The 21,567-nt window shown below is 37.3% G+C and overlaps 2 protein-coding genes across 2 annotated transcripts; both read right to left on the bottom strand.

Moving 5' to 3' along the window:
• Positions 1 to 16,933: 16,933 nt before the first annotated feature.
• Positions 16,934 to 19,085, bottom strand: LOC129738375 (uncharacterized). The gene is made up of 2 exons (XM_055729557.1): positions 17,076 to 19,085; positions 16,934 to 17,008 (listed from the first exon to the last, which is right to left on the bottom strand). Exon 1 carries the CDS (start codon positions 19,083 to 19,085, stop codon positions 17,487 to 17,489), a length of 1,599 nt encoding a protein of 532 aa, XP_055585532.1. The 3' UTR covers positions 16,934 to 17,008; positions 17,076 to 17,486.
• Positions 19,086 to 19,309: 224 nt separating this feature from the next.
• On the bottom strand, positions 19,310 to 20,284 carry LOC129738376 (uncharacterized). Its single transcript, XM_055729558.1, has one exon. The coding sequence runs from the start codon at positions 20,282 to 20,284 to the stop codon at positions 19,310 to 19,312; it is 975 nt and encodes a 324-aa protein (XP_055585533.1).
• Positions 20,285 to 21,567: the final 1,283 nt, after the last annotated feature.

Raw genomic sequence — 21,567 nt, forward strand, 5'->3', positions numbered from 1 at the left:
AGAACGTTGCGAAGGAAAATTGGCTTGACAAAACACAGTACCGAGTCGAGTGTATTTGTTTTACATCAATTCTCCCAGTCAGTACATTCGGAATTGGATTTGAGGTCGGAATGGGTTGTCTCTTGAGTTATGTTTTGGGAATGGGGTTTTTACCTTAATATTTTCCCTGATTGAATAAACCGGGGACAGTGAATTTGTGGGAATTGCAATCAGATTTTTTATTATATTTTACAATTTAAATCATTTATGAGATTTTGAAAGTTTTTGCTGAATAAACCACACGAAACAGATTTTTGAAATCTGAAATTTCTTTCTCAGAAAGTATACTTAGATACATGAGGACTGATTAAGGAAAAATTATTTTAAATTTTTCGGACAATGATGAGAAGTAAGTAGGGAAGATAAGGTAGGCTTGCCAGATACTTTCAGAAAAAAGCGGGACATTTCACGAAAAAAAAGCGGGACAACCCTAAGATAAGGGCATAACGAGAACCCGAGGCGTAGTCAGCACCTCTTTTTTCTACCGAAGTGCTTAGGGAAGTTCGAGGGAATTTATGATAATTTGGAAGGAACTTTGAAAGCTGATTTTGTTGGAAAATTCATAAAACCTAAAATTTTAAGTCTTAAAATCTCGGATAAAATTAAAAATTTACCCTTGCTTAGCTTAGCTTAGCTTAGTTGACTACTCATATCCACCTTAAATTATTGAACTTGAAGTGCTTGGATATGATAATTCATTTAAAACATCAGATAACATATTTGCTAAGACTTTATTCAACTTACGCACTTCATATTCCATGATCGCTGGCGTGGCTAAGCAGAACAAGTTCTACCTCGCCAATAATGGTTGCTACTCCGTGATTGATCGAGGCCATCAGCTTTATGCAAGGGCCAAAAGAATGGTGCTTGCGACTAGCGGTTCATTCTCAATGCACAAAACTCATGCTCTCCCTTTGAAAATGATCAATAACGGCGCCGGCCACGTCCTAGTAGTCAATGAGGAATGAAGGAGGGATTGTTAGTTGGATACTTCATAGGATCAATTAACAACCTTTTGTCTTTTTGTTTTCCAAAGATTTATTTTGAAAAATTTAGAAACAAAGGTAAATCAATATCACCAACTTTAGAAACCGTCTGTACGTCTGCGAATCTTTATTCAAATATCCATGGAAAGGGTTTTGCTAGTAGGGAAAAGGTTAAAGATCAGGATCCATTTTTGTTAATGGTGCTATCGGGTTTTTCTACACCTCACAAATCACAAAAAGTTACAAGAATGTCAAAAAAGCACAAAAAAAGTACAAAAAAACACAAATTTTATCAAAATATTAAAAAACGATAATAGTCGATAACTACAAAAATGATCAACAGTGCAAAAAATGAAGAAATGGACAAAAAGCTTTTTTTTTTCAAGTAAGATAAGAAATGACCAAAAAAATTTAAAAAATCAAGGAAGACTTAAATCACAAAACAGTTGTAGCTAAGCTGTTGAAATAAGGTCCTTTGATATTCGTCACTGAAGTTCCCTAATGAAGTCATTTTAGTCCCTTAGTGATTTCAAAGCATGATCATTATCGTTAGAATTCACTATTCAACAATGAACAACACTCTTACAGTCCAGAAAAATCTATATATGATAAACAATTATAAAAACTTTGAGATAACTTTCGAACTAAATTAAAATTATTCGAAAACTCTATCATTCATTAAAGCTAAAGTCATTCTTTAATATTTTTTATTGTGTGTCTAATTTGTGCTAAAAATATTATTACAAGCTTCAGAGCTTTTGCAAATGTTTGAAAATAGTAAACAAAACGTGTTTGGATATTTCAACAGAACGTTTTGAAAGTTCTGATGTTAAAATTGCTTTAATGATCGTTTTAATTATGCATTTTTTATTGTTTCTTTTTAAATAATAAATCTTATTATCATGTCATTGCCATTGACAATTGGAATTAATTAGAAAATCTTGACACTATGAGTTTGTTTATGATTCCCGTTAAAAAACTGTTTTTTCGAATGACATATTTAAATATATATATATATATATATATATATATATATATATATATATATATATATATATATATATATATATATATATATATATATATATATATATATATATATATATATATATATATATATATATATATATATATATATATATATATATATATATATATATATATATATATATATATATATATATATATATATAAGTTAAATTATTGAGACGGGAATTTTCGTTTTTAAAAAACTAAACTATGAACTACACGGCTTCGCGGTCTGAACAGTAATGATTTATTGTCTCTATAGTAAACCTTTGGTTCCCTCGCGTTTTCCCTAATTCGCACCGAGCGACAATTCGCGTGGCTGGTGTCGTCTTCGCTGCTGTCTCGTGGGAACGGGAACCTCTTTACTTGAACTTGGAGTTCAATATCGCTGACCATGCTGTCTGGGTGCCAGCGTGTGTACCCGGTGCGTGTGTTGCGATTGATTCCTGTTCCAGTGCTGTTACTTCCTTAACTCGTCCCCCCTTAAGTTTTGCTCGTCCCGAGCAATCCATGGGTTTCGAATTTTTCCACTTGTAAATGCCAAGGCCCAACAATGCGAGTATGAGAAGGATGACGGTGCTGAACGTTCCCAAGCTAAGCCGGTATTTGAAGTCCACTGTTTCTAAGTGTCGTCTGTTTATCAGGTTAAGTTCGTGTAACTCTGATAAATTTACGTGCCGTTCTATATGCAATGTTTTTATGTTAGTTAGTTGCATTGGTAGAACTGATGCGTGGTTAAATTTGAGCTCGTAGTTTTCGAAAAGCTCGTTTTTTATGTAAATCGAACAATTGTGGAATGTAATGAAGTGAATTCCGGTCAATGTTCTTGCTGGTATTCCACAGGTGCTATTGATGGCTACTTTTTGATTGATGGTAATAACCAATAATGTTCCTGGGGCGATTATTCTGGTTTCTGTTGATGTTGGCGATTCCGAAGAAGGACATTGTCCTTGTCGTCCCTTTAGAAGTGGAGCTTCGCAATGGCTATTGCTGATGTCAACTAATTGTCTCCTCTCGCAGATTGTGACTCTGTTGCTTTCTCGGCATTCTGATTTTATGGCAAGAATTTCATCTTGATTGGTGAAAACTTTGTTGTATATGACCTTTACAGAGTGGTTGAAGATGGGTAGAGGCTCGATGACGAATTTCTGATAGGTCGTGGGTTGGAACTTCGGAATGTTGACGCAAATGATGACTGATGATTCCGTGTAGATGGTGGTGGTCGTCAGGAGGTTGTTGATGTCGCTCAGGTGCTGGATATCTATTCCTTGATCTTTGACCTCGTTTATAATAACTTCTATTTCATTGGGTGTGAGAATGAGTTTACTAATAATGTTAACTTTTGAAAGCAATATAGCGTACTCTATTGATTTTAAATTTTCTAGAAAGGTGTCTAACTGAAATATTATCGATATTTTCTGGTTTTCAGATATTAGGTAATTGTCATTTTCTAAAACTTTATTTATAGTATTTTGGTGATTTCTAATTTCTGTATTTATTAAGTTTAATCTGTTTTCGAATTTAGAGTTTATTTTGATTTGCTGGTTATTTTGTTTTACAAGTACGTTTCCTTTATTTCTTATTTGATTTAGATTAGAGTTTATTATCTTAAGATCTTCGGCGTCTAAGTTTCCTGTAATGTATTTAATTGAGCTACCTAAAATATCAATGGATCTCTTATTCCTTTTTGCTTTTGGATTAAGGGTGCCGAAAAGAAACTTTATTTCTCTGAATTTCATGTCTATGATTTGTGATAATTCGCTTGATGTGTTTTTCGTTTGACTGATAATATTTTCCATAATTGAAATTGAGATTTCAAATTGTTTAAAATCTATTATGTGTAGCAACCTATCATAACCAGCAATTATCTTCCCTTCCCCCCTATTGAGAATCAACGCTCCTGCGTTGTTTGTGATATCGTTTATCTGAATTGACTGTTGGTGGGAAATGGATAACGATGTTAGGATGAGGAATATTAGGGGTGTCCTGAGTTTCCCTTGTGTCGACATCTTTCCTTCGCGATATCCGTTCGCGTATATATTTTTTCCTCCTCTTTGATGCAACAAGTTGGTACACTAACACTCGCGGTTTCGTTCACGTAAGGTTTCACGGTTTTGCAAAGGTATCCGACACAATTCGCGCGATATGCGTTCGCGGAAGCTCTAACAGCGGAAGTATACACTTAACAAAATCCGCGCCGACTGCGCCAGTTAAATTATTGAGACGGGAATTTTCGTTTTTAAAAAACTAAACTATGAACTACACGGCTTCGCGGTCTGAACAGTAATGATTTATTGTCTCTATAGTAAACCTTTGGTTCCCTCGCGTTTTCCCTAATTCGCACCGAGCGACAATTCGCGTGGCTGGTGTCGTCTTCGCTGCTGTCTCGTGGGAACGGGAACCTCTTTACTTGAACTTGGAGTTCAATATCGCTGACCATGCTGTCTGGGTGCCAGCGTGTGTACCCGGTGCGTGTGTTGCGATTGATTCCTGTTCCAGTGCTGTTACTTCCTTAACTTATATATATATATATATATATATATATATATATATATATATATATATATATATATATATATATATATATATATATATATATATATATATATATATATATATATATATATATATATATATATATATATATATATATATATATATATATATATATATATATTCAGCGCGAATACTATGTAGACTCTTGAAAAATCTGCCAAATACATCCTCATTAAGAACAGCTAGGAAACTTGACCATAGTTTTGTTTAGCGAAAACTTGTACTTTGATCGGCAGATAGCTAAACACAAAAACCACATTTTATCCAATAAACTACCTTACTAAACAAGAAATTTCAATTTGGATACAATAAAGGTATACTTAGCTCTGATTTGTAGAAAGATTCGAAGAAAGTATCAAGTAAAGCTGTAAATTTTCTTCCTATTCCGGCACCGGCCCCAGATATTTCAACAGCCAATGCACATCGTCCACTAGAATTTCAATAATGAACAGGGTTGTAAGACCTCAAAACACTTACAAAATTAGAACAAACGGAACGCAAACTCAAATTATCCAACTTCTGTACGAATTTTTGTCTCAAGAAACAATTCACAATTGAAAATAAAATAATTTTTCAGGTGTAAAAAACAGCAGCAAAAATAACCACACCCGTCAGTCACGGTCGCCGCCTACACAGTCCATCAAAATTAAAAATTTACCCTTGCATCGTTTTTTTTTTTTTTTTTCAAAACGTCAACGGGAATTGATCGATAGCTTATTGAAAGTTGAAAATATTTCTTGTTGAGTCAACTTTTTTAACGGTCGCCAAGGAATGGAATTTTTTTTTGAAAATGTATTTTTATTTGAGTTTGAATTTAATGTGTTTTACTTCGATGAGTAATTCTGATCCTGATTCTGACTCTAATTCTTATCTAATATCTGTAATTGGTGAAATATGCTCCATTGTTAAGTTTCTGTAAATACCATTTTTTTGGAATTTTTTGCTGTCCTCAAAAATGTCAAAATCCTGAAGTTGAAAAAAGAGAATGTTCAAGACTTTACAAAACATGATTTAAAATGATTTTGACCGTTTTCTTTCCTTTTAGAAGTCTTGATCATTGGATAAAGAAATCCACAACTATCAGAACAATTGACAAAAATAAGCATTCAAAGCGATGACCTAAAAAAACAACCTCACAGAAGAGCGCAACCAAATTGGATTCCCACAAATTTGTACCATTTTTTTTTGTCTTTTCGAAAGAAGGGCCACGCTTTTTCCACAAACAAAGCTCATCCGGGCGTTAAATTAAATTCTCCTTACGAAAGGAATTCGGACCCATACCGCCACTAATCCAAAACATTTTCGCTTAGGAAGCGGAAAAATATGTGGGCTCCCTCCGAGAAACCTCACGAGTGGTGGTAAATCACATTTTTGTTTGTTCTTTTTGCCACCAAATTTTAAAATTAAAAAAAAAATATTTTTCGGAAAATCTGTTTTCCACAAAATGAAAAAAAGACCTTTTTTCGATTGCATATCCAAAAAATCATTTCCACTCACTGAAATTCTGCGTCCTTGGCTGAAAGCATCCGACAAATCATCATCTTCGACATCATTTAGGCACCGGATGGCCGGTCGGTCGCTTTTTGTAAGCCTCCGGTCACATGGAATCCGCCCTCATTCGTAGCAAGGTTCATCATCAGAAAACGGACAAAAATATCAACCAACAAATTTCGGTCCAATCCAAACACAACAGGACAAGAGGGCTTGGGAAAAAATGATGGTCATCAGGAAATGTGTGTGAGTGTTTGATCTCGTTAGAAGCGCCTTCGAATGAAGAAAAACGTCCTTCCAGCCTGGTGGGATCTAAATTTCCTCTTCTATTACATGGTTTTGTTTTATTGTGTTTTTTGTGTGTGTTTCGGGTCCAACTTCTCGAGAAGATGATTCAGTGTAAAGTTTCCTCCATCGTAAAACAAACAATGACATTGCCTTCTGAGGGGAAGGGAATGAATGGCACGTCATCTTGGAGTGTGATCTTCTCAGCACGAAGACGAATGAGATAACTTCCGGCGCTTTCCGAGGAGGAAAAAAGCCACTAAGAATGCTGGTTTATGCGAGCCACTGGCGACGAATATTGTGTGATCTTATCAGCTTTCATTTGGGTACTTGATTTGAGAGCTTTTGGTTGGCTTCGGCGTAAATTAATTCGCTGAAGGAGAACTGCAAATTGAAGCTGAGAGCTTGGGTTTCAGATTCGTTTAGACGGAGTTATGAGCTTATACCGAATGGAACGATTTATTTGAGCCAATTTTACAAACTATCATATGTTTGCTGATTTCAAGATTTCAAATCTGGACACTGTCTCGTTTAACGCCATCAAAAATTGAGATAGAAAATTAACAGTCAAAACCGTTTGAAAAAAAAATCTTTTGCTATATTGTATCTATAAAACCAAGTGGCTCCAGAGAGTCATAAATAAAAAAAAATCAAGGGATATTGTTTTTTAAATACTTGAAATTGAAAATGCATTCTGTAACATTCAAATCTTATATTATCAATAGATAGCCAAAAGAAATAACGGCAGGTTTTTAAAATGGATGATATAAAGTGGCTCCATAGAGTCTATGTGAAGATACTCAAATAGGATGATTTAAAAAAAAAACTTTTTTCTTGAAAAATACTTACATCAGTTAAAGGAAAGCTATTACTTCAAGAGACATCAACTGAACTTACAGATGTGCAATTTACGAAAGTTAGTACTCCAGTTTGAAGGTAAAATGAAAATCTATTTTTCCGAGATTGTGGAAACACGAAAGAATAAATTTTCAATTTCCTTCAAACTGGAAAACCCTCTTATTGCCAACTCAAAAGTCGATAATAAACTCGTAAACTCGCCCCGCACCGCAAACCCAAACAGAAGTAATTTTACTTGGAACGGATTCACGAGATCAAAAGTGCCATCGATAACGTACCTTTTGCGAGCATTAGAGGGGCGGGTGTCAATATTAAGCGCTTCATTAATTTTACATAATACCATAACACAGACTTCCTCCCCTCCCCCACTTTTCAAGCTCAAATTCCATCCATCCCCCCAATTGGGTAGTGAACGAGCTACTATGCGAAATATAATCACCACCCCGACTCCATGTATGAAGGAGGGCCCCCTCGAAGGAAGAGGAAAAGCATCATCATCCACAATTTTAGCACCCTTGACGGCTGGTTTGGTCGAGATATGACGGAGACGAAAAGAAGTTGGGAAGCGAGGAAACGAGACGGAACAGTTCTACCGATAAGTTTTCGTCGAAGGCTTATAACAGTTTTGGGGGGGGGAGAGATGATTGGAGAATCGTTCAAGGACCTGAGGATGAGAAAACTTTCAATCGCGAAACATCATCGGAGCAAGACGCCTGTTGTGAATGAGACCATGTTTAAAGTGTTTTTTCAAGTTGAATTTATATACCACAAAATTTGAATTACAGATGACTTAGTTATTAATCTTGTAATCGAACGTTATAACTTCAAATAAGAGGGTTGGAAACTTACTTTTCAATTTAGTTTATTATAAGTTTTGACTGTAATTTTTATTATATGACTAGCTGACCCGGTGTGCTTTGCTACACCTTCCAGAAGTTACTGAAATTTGTGGTACTTAGTTGTTAACTTTTAAATAATTTGCTCAAAATTTTAAGATTCAATTTCAAAATCATTAAAATGTTTTTTTTAATTGCATTTTTTTTAAATGTTTATTAATTTTATTTTAAAACCGTGTTTTAATTCTTTTTATCACTCTGGATTACTTAGCTTCATAAGTTCATAGCTTATGCCAAAATATTTTTGTGGTATATGAATTCTTCGTTGTACCTTTTTGATGTGCAAAAGGTTTCAAACTATCATAGAAACCTTTGTTGTAGCAAAACAACGTCAAGGGGCACATTTTTTACCTATTCGTTCTCGAATTATTATACAAATTGTGAGAGTGACCACCTCCCCCATTCCTTAATCCCTAATGGAATGAAGGAGGGTCTTATAAATCCGAAAACCACTTCTTGTATACAAATACAATTCCATGTCATATACGGTTCCATTTTCGATAAGTTCTCGAGTTATTCAAAAAATGGGTGACCCTCTCCCTATTTTATATCTCCCCTTTGGCAAGAGAAGGGTGTCTCAAACCATCAAAGAAACATTTCCCGTACACAAATATGCTCCCATACAAATTTGATTCCATTTTTTCGATTAGATATCGAAATATTAAAAATAAAATGTATGAGTGACCTTCTTCCCACTTTTTATCGTTCAACTAAATGGAGGGAAGAGTTGCTAAACCACGGGAAAAAACATTTCTTGGGCTCGAATACTCTCTTATGCCAAATTTGGTTTCGTTTGCTTAATTAGTTGTCGAGTTATCCTATACAATTTTTTTTGGAGCCCCACTTCCTACGTATTCCCTACCTAGAAGGAGGGGATCAAGATTAAACATTTCGTATATAAAAATACACTCCCATGCCAAATTCTGTCCCATTTGCTCGATGGTATGATTGTTCCCATGTCATATTTCGTTCCATTTGTCAGATAAGTTTTTGGTTTATGCAAAACAATCGTATATGAGCTCTCGTCTTTCCTAACTGTATCCCCAATTGAAGGAAAAAGGAGTCTGAAATAAGCATATAACCGTTTTACGTATCCAAATGCTTTCCTATGCCAAAATTATTTCCATTTGCTCTATTAGTTTTCGAATAATGCGAAAATTTGTAAAGGAGCCCCCCTTTCTCCTTCCTATCCAAATTTCGTTCCATTTCCTGGGTAATTTCCCGAGTAATGTAAAAAATTGTAAGAAAGCACCCCCCTTAAGATTTTCCAACTGGAATAACGGAGGGTTCTCAAAATATCATAGAATCATTTCTACCCTTAATACCCTTCAATGCCGAATTTGTTTTATTTTGCTTGATTAGTTTTCCAGTAATTCTGAAAATTGTAAAGGAGCCCCCTCCCCACTTTCTATCTCCACACTGGAAGGAGGGAGGGGTACCAAATATTCATAGAACTATTTATCGTTCCCAAATACCCTTCCAAGCCAAGTTTGGTTTCATTTGTTCGAATAGTTTTCAAGTTATGTAATACAAAATGAGATAAAGACCCCTCCTCTCTTTCCTGAATTTCCACTGGTCTGAAATAATCATAGAACGATTTCTCGTATTCCACTTCCCTTCCATGCCACATTTGGTTCCATTTGCTTGATTAGTTCTCCAGATATGTAAAAAATTGTAAGGTAGGCCCCCTCCCCTTTCCTATCTTCCCACTGGAAGGAAGGAGGGGTACCAAACCATCATAGAATCATTACTCATACCAAAATACACTCCCATGCCAAATTTGGTTTCATTTGCATTATCAGTTCTCGAGTTATGACGACTAATCACTTTTATTTATATGACCCCCTCCCCCCTTCCAGGAAGAGGGAGGGGTCCCAAACTATTATAGGAACCTTCCCCGGCCTCCAATACTCCCATCTGCCAAGTTTCACGCAAATCGGTTCGGTAGTTTTCGAGTCTATAGGGAACAGACAGACAGACAGACAGACAGACAGACAGACAGACAGACAGACAGACAGAAATTCATTTTTATATATATAGATTGTTGAATTCAATAATTCCGATCATAAATGAGGATCTTAGGGTCACAGGAATACAAGTCCATTAAAAATACTTTCATAAAACTCGCATCATATTGGTCGATTATCGAAACATTGTTTATTTTTATTGATTTATTTTTTAAGCATAAAAAAATTACAAACTAACTGAATCACTTGACGTATTATTGATGATTTTTCACCCTAAGGGTCTCAAATCAAGGTTTCCGAAATCACGGAAAAATCTGTGAATTCACACACTTTTGTGCAAATTGATTGTTTAATTCAATAATTCCGTCCGATCATAAATGAAGCTCTTAGGGTAAAAAAATTCAAAAAATTCAAAATTAGTATTAAAATAAAAATGAATAACTCTTTGATAGAATCAAATGATTATTTATATTTTTTTTATTTGCCCACCACTAATTCTGGGGATCCTCAATTTAAAGGCAGAAAAACGAAACTTTTTCTTAAAAAAATTAAAGACTGCGATAAGCGGAGAAACACCGAAATTCAGCAATCACTATCTCAAAACACGTTTACAAGTTTAGTTACTTTTAGTTACCAAAAATGTTGGGTTTATTATTGTAGAACATAGTTTCAACATTAAATTTATGATATCTGAGTTATGCTTCTAAGAGTAGTACACTAGCGGAATGCGAAAAAACGAGAACTCTCGTATTCAGTACACAATGTGTTAAGCTTGAAAAAAATCTTTTTAGTGACCCGTTAAGTATTTTATCTAGTTTTTTCGGTGAATTTGTAGATAAGGTAAGGATTTGACCTTTTGAAAATAAACAGCCCGTTAAACAATTTCATGCAAAATTCAAATAAATTGATCAAAAAAAAAATTAAACCTTACCCTCAAAAATTTGGAAAAACAATAATTTTTATGAAGTTCATATTTTATACACATTTTAAGTTTTCGTAACCATGTCTTCAGCAAACTTGTGTATTAAGAAAAAATATACAATTTGTTGAACAAACCAAGTCGTTTTAGTTTCTTCTACGTTTAATATTTATTATCCTTATCTACAACAACGTTAAAAAAAATAGAAAAAAAATCAGGAAGGGATTTTTGAATCATAAAAAAAATTGATTCTCGCAACACCAGATATGTTCAAACCTTATTATAAAACTTCCGAAGAAGCTAAAAGTAACTTTTTGATGGATTTGATTGGATTTATTAGTTTTCATGTGAACTTCAATACTAGCGAAGAGTTAATTTGTGTCCAAGTTAAGTGTTGCACTGTGTTATTGGACTGAGTCGATTTGGGGTCCTTTTTGAATTTTTCAAACCGTGGGGTCTTAAAGCCTCGTTTTGATTTAAAACTTAACCATAATTATATGCAGAGCTTTTTAAGTAACGTGCAAATGGTTTTTATGCCAACTTATCAATTCATTTCAGGAAATTTTTCGCTGAACAACTTTGTCGAAGACCGTAACTTCGTATCGAAATAGGGAAAACATTTATTAGCTGTTTTACAGGGATATGTCTCTTGGGATTGAAAAACGTTCAATTCAATTGACATCACTGCTGGGTGCCTAATGAGGAATTGTATGACTATTTTCATACAATACTTCGCTAGGCACCCAGCAGTGATGTCAATGGAATTGATTGTTTTTCAATGCCAAAAGTCATACCCCTGTTAAACAGCGGTCTTCGATAAAGTTGTTCAGCGAAAAATTTCCTTAAAAAAATTGATAAATTAGCACAAAAACCATAAGCAGACTCGGTTCCACAAAAGAAACAAAAATGATGTTGATTTTTCAGTAAAAGATATTCAATTTTCCCATACAAACCTTGAAGTTAAAATATTCTCAAGTAAACGTTACATAAAAATTCTGCAAAATCATGGATGAGTTTTGAACCAAAACGAAGCTTCTCAAACTCAAGCTTTTTCAAATTCAAGGTTTGAGAAATTCGAAAATGACCCCAAATCGAATCAGTCCAATAACAAAGTGCAACACTTACATTGAGGGGCAAAATAAAGTGTCCAAATTATTTTTTTATCATTTCTTTTATTTTTCTGGTTAAAATTCACCGAAAACACATCGTAATCATTTTTAAAATATTGTTTACTATGTTCTTTTGGATTTTTGTCAATGTTGCGCTGGTAAAAAAAAAATTTTTTTTTATAAAAAAAAAGCGATTAATATTCCAAAAAAAATGGGCAAAATAAAGTGTCCAACTCAAAAATCAATATAATTTCGATAAGTTTCCATCGCGAGGCCCCTCGAATTTGTTTGTTTTGTGTATTTTGACGTTTCATAAACAACTGGCTTGGCTCTGGAGTATTCAAACAGGTGTCTACATTCGAATAAGTTGTAAAATATGGAGAACGCATAAATTTCTGGTTCCATTCCGTTGTCCATCCGGAAACTGGTTGTTCGTGATGTGAATAACGGTCAAACGCACCGGGAAGTGGCCAAGCACTACGAAATCAACAATACAGCGGTTTAAAAAATCATATAGAAGATGAAAACGTTCGGATCGGAGATGGATCGCCCAGGAAGAGGACTGAAGCCCAAGACAGATGCCAGAACGGACCAGAAAATCATTCTTGAAGTGAAGAAAAACGCAATAATAACGGTCCAGCAGATACAGGAAGAGCTCCAATTTTCGGTATTGCGTTGTACTGTCCGTCGCCGCATCCATGCAAAGGAGTACCATAGAAAGATCGTAGTGAGAAGGCCTTTCATCAGCCAGGTGAACAAGGCTAAGCGGCTCAAGTTCGTCAAGGAACACGTCGATATACGGCTCGAGTACTGGAAAACATTGTTGTGGGCCGACGAATCCAAATTCGAGCTATTCAACCGGAAGAAGCGGGATCATGTGTGGCGCAAGTCGGGTGAGGAGCTCCAAGATCGCCATATCCAAGGAACAGTCAAGCACGGAGGAGGTAACGTGATGGCGTGGGGGTGCTTTTCTGGGGGTGGGGTGGGCAATTTGGCAAAAATTGGCGGAATCATGACATATTCCAATATCCTGCGGGAAAACCTCATCAAGAAGGGCCTCGAAGAGCTCTTCGTTTTACAGCAAAATAACGATACGGCCATACGGCGCATACGGCCAATCTGCTGAAGTCATTTTCCCGTTCCTGCCGCATCAAACCCCTTGAATGGCCCCCACAAAGTCCTGATCTGAACCCCATCGAAAATCTGTGGGCATCCTCGATGCTCTGATTGATAAGACTGGTGTGACAAATTAAAAATACTTATTTTGATGCCATGGAGCATGCGTGGGAGGAACTCGACCCACAACACTTGCACAACCTTTTTGAAAGTATACCGAAGCACTTGTAGGAGGTGTTGAAGGCCAAAGAAGGCCTTACCCATTATTAAATCGTTCTTGTTTTCCTTCAGTTTGAATCAATTTGAAGCTGTACCGATCTGGACACTTTATTTTGCCCCTGTTTGTTTTGGAATATTAACTGTTTTTATTTTCTATCAGAAACTTATTTTTTTTCAACAGCGCAACATTAACAAAAATAGGAAAGAACATAATAAACAAAATTAAAAAATTGATTACGATGCGTTTTCGTTGCATTTTAACCAGAAAAATAAAAGAAATTGAAAAAAAAATAATTTGGACACTTTATTTTGCCCCTCACTGTAACTTGGACAAAAATTAACTCATATCTTGATAATGTGACATCAAGTGAACCTGGAATTGTATTACAAAAAAATTGGTGTTATACATTACCTAACAATTAATCATAATGCAGTAATAATCATAATTCTAGAAAATAACTTTTTTACAATGCTTTACGTTCCCAAAATAAAAATCTTAGTGTTCAATTTAGACAATGATTTTTTTTAAATTGCTTCATAAATTGATTTGTCTTAAAAAAAATTAACCTAGGAATAGTACTTTGGGATGAACCGATTTAAATAAACAAGTAGGAATAGTTCTTTGGAAATGATAAATGAAAAAAAAAATTAAAACTTACTGAGAATAAATTTAAAGTTACGCATCTTTCATGAATCATGCATTTTTTCTTACCGTAAGCTGAAAAAAACCATTGAATTTGTTTGGTTTAATATGAACATGGAAATTTTAAATTCTTAAATTTGATCCATCTAGTCTTAATTTTGTATGAAAACTAAATTAAATATTCAAAAATCCCCAGAGTTGTTCCAAAACATATAACTTGCACCCAGAAAAGATATTTGATACCATTTTTTTTTTAATTTTTGCGTTTTGATTGCTTTTTTGAAAGCTGTGTAACCGCAGGATGAGAAAAAAATCTCAAAAATTTCATTAAATTATTAAAGGCTCTAGCAAGTGAAGTTTGCCATTTTAAAACTTTTTTCGACGCATTCAGATTTTTTATTTTGAAATGGTTATAACTTTTTTCATGAAATGCTTAACTGTTTTTCATGTTTGCAAAAAATAGAGCTTAAGAATAATCAAAATCAAAAATCTCAAATTGGTGACCCAAAAGGCATTAAAAAACATTTTGGAGCAAAAATTTATTTTTTGCAGCGGTCTACTGAACACTTAGTTTCTTAGTTCAAATATCATTCAGTTAAGAGCATGGGTGGTCAACATTTTCTACAGGCGAGCCAAATTATAGATACAAAAAATGCTACATATGGCTGGAATACATTAGATTTGGAAATTTTTGAATAAGAATAAATTTTCAGAACAGATAACGATTTCTATTTATTATTTTTTATTTGGTCAAAAATAGCATGAAACTATTTTAGTTATATTTTACGAGCTCAACGACGAAGTTCATTATCATTATAATTAAAAAACATTTTTCGCTAAACACATGAAAACACTAAATGAATCATATAACATTAGACACAACACATAGGTACTTTTTTTTTTTATAAGATGTGATAAATAGTTTACTTTTCTTTCCAAACCTGTTAGGTTTTTATCATAAAATTTACAAATAGTATGGTAGAAATATAGACTTTTAAAGTATTTCATGATCGTCAATTATTTTCAAATTCATTCCAATTTCTTAAAAATTTCAAAGATCTTTCTCTAAATTATATTTTTTTTAAATTTGAAAATAAAAATCAACAGTTACTCAACTGTAATTGCTTTTTGCTATTTTTAATTTAATGATGTACATTTATACAGAACACGCTACTTTTTCGTAATTATTTGAAATATGCAAACAATGAGGATAAAAAAAATATTTTTTTTTAATCAAGAGCAGTGTTCAAACATTCACAAATAATATGTGTAAGCATAAAAATTCATATCTAAGGATTTTATTCATTTAATCTTGATACGACTGAGAAAATTTTTACATTATATTGATAGAAATATTTTAAACGGGCAGTCGAAAAAGTTATTTTTAAGGATTTTTAACTTGTGTGTGTTGGATCATCAACATCAGACAACAAACCTACATTAATTTTCTCGAGATATTTGCAGCAAATTTTGTTCATTTCATTCGAAAATTAGGTTTTGTCAACTTTGAGAATTGAAAAGGATACTTTTTTAGAGTTTTCCTCGGTGATTTTCAACATTGTTTTTTTGGAATAGCAAAAAATAAGTAGGAAAACCATGTAAGGTTTGTCAAAATTATTTGATTTTTGTTTGAAATTACTTTTTCAGAAAAAGGTTTTCCCAATGGTTCAAATAATATCAACAAAAATTTTCCGCCCTTGATAGATTTTGATTTTGTTGTTTTAGACAAGTTTCGCTGGCCTAAAGAAAAATGTGGCCTTTGGGCCTGGTTTAGACCACCAGCCATGGTTTAGAGGATAAGTATTGAAATTTATGATTTTAGAACAAATAGCAAACAACAAATGTTTTAATGATTTTTGACATCGTTTTTACAAAAGAAATTGCTCAAAATGTTTTTTCGATTCCATTCTTCAATTTCTTCTTCATTTCAGATAAGCCAATCTTTTGCTCCAGATTCCTTTTAATGTTGAAAAACATTTACCTTGAGTGCATTTTACGAATCCCAGTTAAAATTTTAGATTTTAAAGACATAAACGAAAATATATCGTTTTTCAAACTATCTTTTGGTTCCATGTAAAACACAGATTTGATAACTTTTAATCACTGTTCGGGCTCGGCCGATGGGGGGTTCGGAATTCGAGGGTTTTCTTCCCGTCTCTAAGTCGACGGCATCCACTAGCAGCAGGAATCCGGGTAAGTCGCCTACACTTAACACACAGCAGCTGATTCACCCGATGGGGGAAGAATTTTGTTTGCACTTCGGTGTACTTTGTATGGGTATCACGGTGCAACTTGATGCAACTATTTTGCCACCACTTAACTAGACCCGATTTCGGATAAACTTGAGATAAGCCGCTTGGTTGGACTTTAGATAAGTACTTTATTGGAACGAAGTGAAAGATCCGTGCGTTCGATTCAATGTTATTTTCTATTCTAACAACTAAAATGGCTTACATTCTATTGTGTGAGTCTCTCTCGGCGAAAGTTCTTATGTTGCGAGAGAGTACATATTAATGCTAGGGTACGTGTACAGAAAGTGGTGTTTGCGAGCAAATGGATTAAAGTGTCAAGTGAACATAAAACTAGACACATATTACAAACAAAAACTTAGATGCTATTTCCTGATCGGTACAGTACCGATCATTCCGGCCACCTTGAAACTGCTGTTTCAACCAATTTCGGACCAATTGATTGCGGGCTCCTCAGTCGGTTGGACCATGCGACACGGTTGGGCCAGGGTACACGGTTGGACCAAGAGACACGATTGGACCCGACATGAACCATCTTTGCGTCGGAAAGGCAGCTGTTCACTCCTTCGGCTGGATTCGAAGGCACAACTGGCACGTCGCACATCGAGGAACCTGCTTCGTCTCAACTTAGGCACTGGTGCAGAATCTGTGGACGACAAAAGAGACCCGGTAGAACGAACGGCGTAGAGTAAGGTTAGAGGAACGCTAATCACCTGTTAGCGCCCCTTTAGCGCGTTGAGCAACGTTCGGTGTGCTCTACCGGTCTTAGAAGATTCGGCTTCTGACGTGGCTTGGTGCATGGCGATGAATGCTCGGTGACGATATAGCAATAATGTAGGAAAGGATCTGTAATCGACAAAGAACCGGTAGATCGAACAAGAAAATGTGACAATTTGGAACGCTAATCACCTATTAGCGCTCGACATGCGCAGTGAGTCACATTCGGCGTGCTCTGCCGGTCTTTGTAGATTGATCTCGATGAAAATACCGCAAATGGGTGAAATTAGTAGAACATGGATCTGTAAGCAACAAAGACCCGGTAGATCGAACGGTTGGAGTAAAGTTATAGGAACGCTAATCACCTTTTAGCGCTCTATAAGCGCGTTGAGCACGTTCGGCGTGCTCTACCGGTCTTTGTAGCTTTGTACTAGTTGTCGGGGGTTGTCACGTTGACCTGTTGACTGCTGGCGGTGAATAAGATGACAATCTCGCTTGGCTGACTGAATGACTCCATCTCGACCTTGATGAAGTCTTGTAGAGCGATCGAGTGGCCGTGAGGTGGCGGAACAGGGCCAGTTTTCCAATAACGACGATTGCCATGCAGGGTTTTCGGGGAAGTTGGAGGAATGTAGATACCTGGACAGTTCACTAGCTGTGATGTGCACTTCCGGAACGCGTCTCCTACTGAGCCCATCAGTATCCTTCTGGATAGCAGTTAACCGATTAGCAGCAATAGTTCTCCAACGATGTCGTGGCGGCTTTGGTATGCGGAATTCCGTTGGCAGGACAGGTGCGCATAACCCCAGACAGGTAACTGACGGCTGCTTGGCTAAAGGGACAAAGTAGCAGCAGGATTCACAGGCAGCGTCTTCTCCTTTGTCGTTGACCTTAGCGGCGCTTGAAGGCGTGTTGGACAGCTGACTGTGTTGAGCGACGGAACCGACGAGCAGCGTATCGTTGAGCGCGTATCTTGAATTGGGCTCACAGGATGCGTCGAATACCACGCGTTCATTGGTGGTTTTGCTGGCTTCCTTGAGCACCGGGTGATGTGGCAGATAGCAGTGTGGTTTGTCGTCAACAGAATCGATGCGGTGCCTTTTTCCGGGCTGAGCGTGACTTCCAGGGATTTTGTGGTGTGCATTTCTGGTGGAGTTACGTTGTGTGGCCTTCGTGTTCGAATCTCCAAGGGTGGTTTTAGGATTATTGGGCCGGGAATGGCGGGCGACGGATCCTTTTTCGTGGATTTGAGTGGTGGAGGGTTCAGCTTCCGTTCTCAGGCTCCCATCGGCGGTTTCCATTAGCCGGAACTCCCCAGGGATCGTTTCTCGGGTTTGATCAACGGTGGAGAGGAAGCACGCTCGCGGTGCGGTGGTGGAGCTGGAATCCACTTTGCCAGAAACTGTCCAGCCAAAGAGGGTGTCCACCAAAAACGGAGAATTATCACCAAGAGAGTGGCGTACGCCTGTGTGGAACTCGTGGTAACATTCTCCACCGATGATTATGTCGATTGTTGCTGGAACGTGGAACTGAGGATCCGCCAATGGAACCTTTGGCATTTTCCAGGCAGTTGTATCGATCGGGGATGTGGGAAGATGGGAGGTTGGCTTCTTCATGACGAGGAAATCGAGTGTGGTGGAGAAGTCGCTGTTCCTGGATATGATCTTGGCAGCTAACTTGTGCTTCATACGCTTGACTGACTCTCCAATTCCGGCAACTGCGATGTCCACGGGACTTTGACGGGTGGCGAGCTCGTTCGCCAGCTTCTTGGTGATGAAATTTGACATCGCTGCAGAATCAAGTAGAGCTCGTGCTTGGATCTTTCTGCCGTATCGGTCGACTACTAACAGCGAGACTGTCTCCAAGAGAACGGTTGAATCAGAATGCACGGAAAGATTTACTGTTGGGGGGCTAAGCAATCTACTGGGGCCTGGATTCGCTTGTACGGGATGTGGTTCCTCAGTAGAGAGTTGCTCTAGATGTGATATTTGGTGGTCGTGCAACATGGTGTGGTGTTTTGCTTGACAAATCCTGCACAGAAACTTAGATTTGCAGGATGTTGCCCGGTGGTTTGCGCGAAAGCAATTCCAGCAAAGACTGTGCTGTGTCACAAACTCTCGCCGTTGGGAGCTTGATAGGTTCGAAAATGCTGGACATTGGTGAAGCGGATGTGTTCTCAAACAACAGTGGCATGGCGAAGTACTGGATTGAGTTTCGGACGTAGCTGTGTTCACGACAGATCGGATGGGAACTGGTTTCTTCGTGATTTGTCCGGCACTGAGGAACGATGCTGGAGATCGCTGTCCACGGATTTCAACATCCGGACCTGGTGGATGAGAAACTCGATGAGCTCGTCGTATTTCACCTCGTCCTTCTGTCGAGTATCTTGCTCCCATGCACGAATCGTCGCCGAATCCAACTTGTTTGACAGGATGAAGATGAGCGGAGTGTCCCAATGCTCGATCGGTTCGCCTAACTTCCCCAGAGCCTTAACGTGTCGCTGGAAATCATCAACCAGTGTGTTGAGGTCTTGGGCTGACTCATACTGGATCGGTGGAAGGTTGTACAGGCCTCGAAACAGCTCCTTTCTGAGGAATCGCTTGTTATCGTAACGCTTCTTAAGCGCGTCCCACGTCGACGAATAATTATCGGCTTGGATATCCACAGACTCGAACGGTTTTCTTGCCTCTCCTTCCAACGACTGCAACAGATACTGCAGCTTGTTGACGATCGGTATGTCCTCGTTGCAGTGGATCATCGAGAGAAAGTTATCACGGAATGAGATCCAGCGCGATTCATCTCCACTAAACTTCGGCAAATCGATTTTTGGCAGACGATGATGAAAGCTGGAAGACATGCTATGAGAAGCCGATGCGTGGATGATCGTCGAACTCAACGGATGCTCCCTACTCTCCAGTTTGGACAGCAAAAAACCCTTCGCCCTGCAGAATCGATCCTCAAAAACAGCACGGAATTCCAGGTGTGTTTCAAACCGTTCTTCGCTGTCACCCATCTCGATGTCGTTCTGCACGTTCAAGAAGAGTTCGTTGCACTTGTTGAGCGCCTCCAAACGTACCGCAACCTGGCAACAATCCCGTTCATAGGTGAAATCCGCTACGAACTTCTCCACCACATCTCGTTCAGCACACGCTCGTCGTCTCGTCAGAAGGTCCGCTGCTAACATTTTCTCCGCCTTGCTAGCCATCACTCTACACCACTCAAATCACACTTAAAAACACCAAAACGACCGTAAATGCCACCAATGATTGACTTTTCGGATGTGTTTTATAAATAAAAATCGCCAAAATATTTTTATTTAGTGTATGTTGCTATCCTTTTGAGCGGTACTGTAGTCAGCAACTTGTATTTACGTAACCCAGCAATGTTACAATCGCCACAAAATAAACAGGCAAAGGGATTTTGATTTTTTCCAAAAATCCAATTTTTTAAGTGACGCTATACTTTTGTACGATACTGTTGTCTAGCCACTTGCCTCTATGGGTCTCGCTATAATGCTTCACAGTGTCTCAGTGACCACTGGAAGTGAATTCCAATTTTTCCAAAAACTTTCAAATTTGTAAGTGCCGATATAATTTTGACCGACACTGTAAAGTGCACCACCCTAAATGCACTTGCAATTCGCCGTAGAACTGACTTTTAGTCACAAAATGCAATTTCGTAAAAAAAAGTTATTTAATTTTTACTTGTTTCTAAACTTTTGCACTGTACTGTGTTGTAAAACTTTTGTACTGAAGTGTAATTCGCAGTTTGTTTTGATCCACAATCAATCATCAAATTCTATTGTAAGTGCCGTATCGAACAATTTGTATAGTGATATCGGTGCGATTTTCGCTGGCCAAGTGAATAATTAGGCCGTAATAGTTTGTCCACGGTGAGAAAATCACAAGTTCGCCTACCTTGGGTGTGGATTTGCTACAAACCACAACTGCTATGGCGCTCGGAAGATGGCGATTGATGATCTCCTCTGCTGGTCCAGATGAGCTTCCTGTCCTCGAATCCGGCTTCGAAGGACCAAATGTTCGGGCTCGGCCGATGGGGGGTTCGGAATTCGAGGGTTTTCTTCCCGTCTCTAAGTCGACGGCATCCACTAGCAGCAGGAATCCGGGTAAGTCGCCTACACTTAACACACAGCAGCTGATTCACCCGATGGGGGAAGAATTTTGTTTGCACTTCGGTGTACTTTGTATGGGTATCACGGTGCAACTTGATGCAACTATTTTGCCACCACTTAACTAGACCCGATTTCGGATAAACTTGAGATAAGCCGCTTGGTTGGACTTTAGATAAGTACTTTATTGGAACGAAGTGAAAGATCCGTGCGTTCGATTCAATGTTATTTTCTATTCTAACAACTAAAATGGCTTACATTCTATTGTGTGAGTCTCTCTCGGCGAAAGTTCTTATGTTGCGAGAGAGTACATATTAATGCTAGGGTACGTGTACAGAAAGTGGTGTTTGCGAGCAAAT

This window comes from Uranotaenia lowii, chromosome 1 (genome assembly GCF_029784155.1).
Source record: "Uranotaenia lowii strain MFRU-FL chromosome 1, ASM2978415v1, whole genome shotgun sequence".
NCBI lineage: Eukaryota > Metazoa > Arthropoda > Insecta > Diptera > Culicidae > Uranotaenia > Uranotaenia lowii.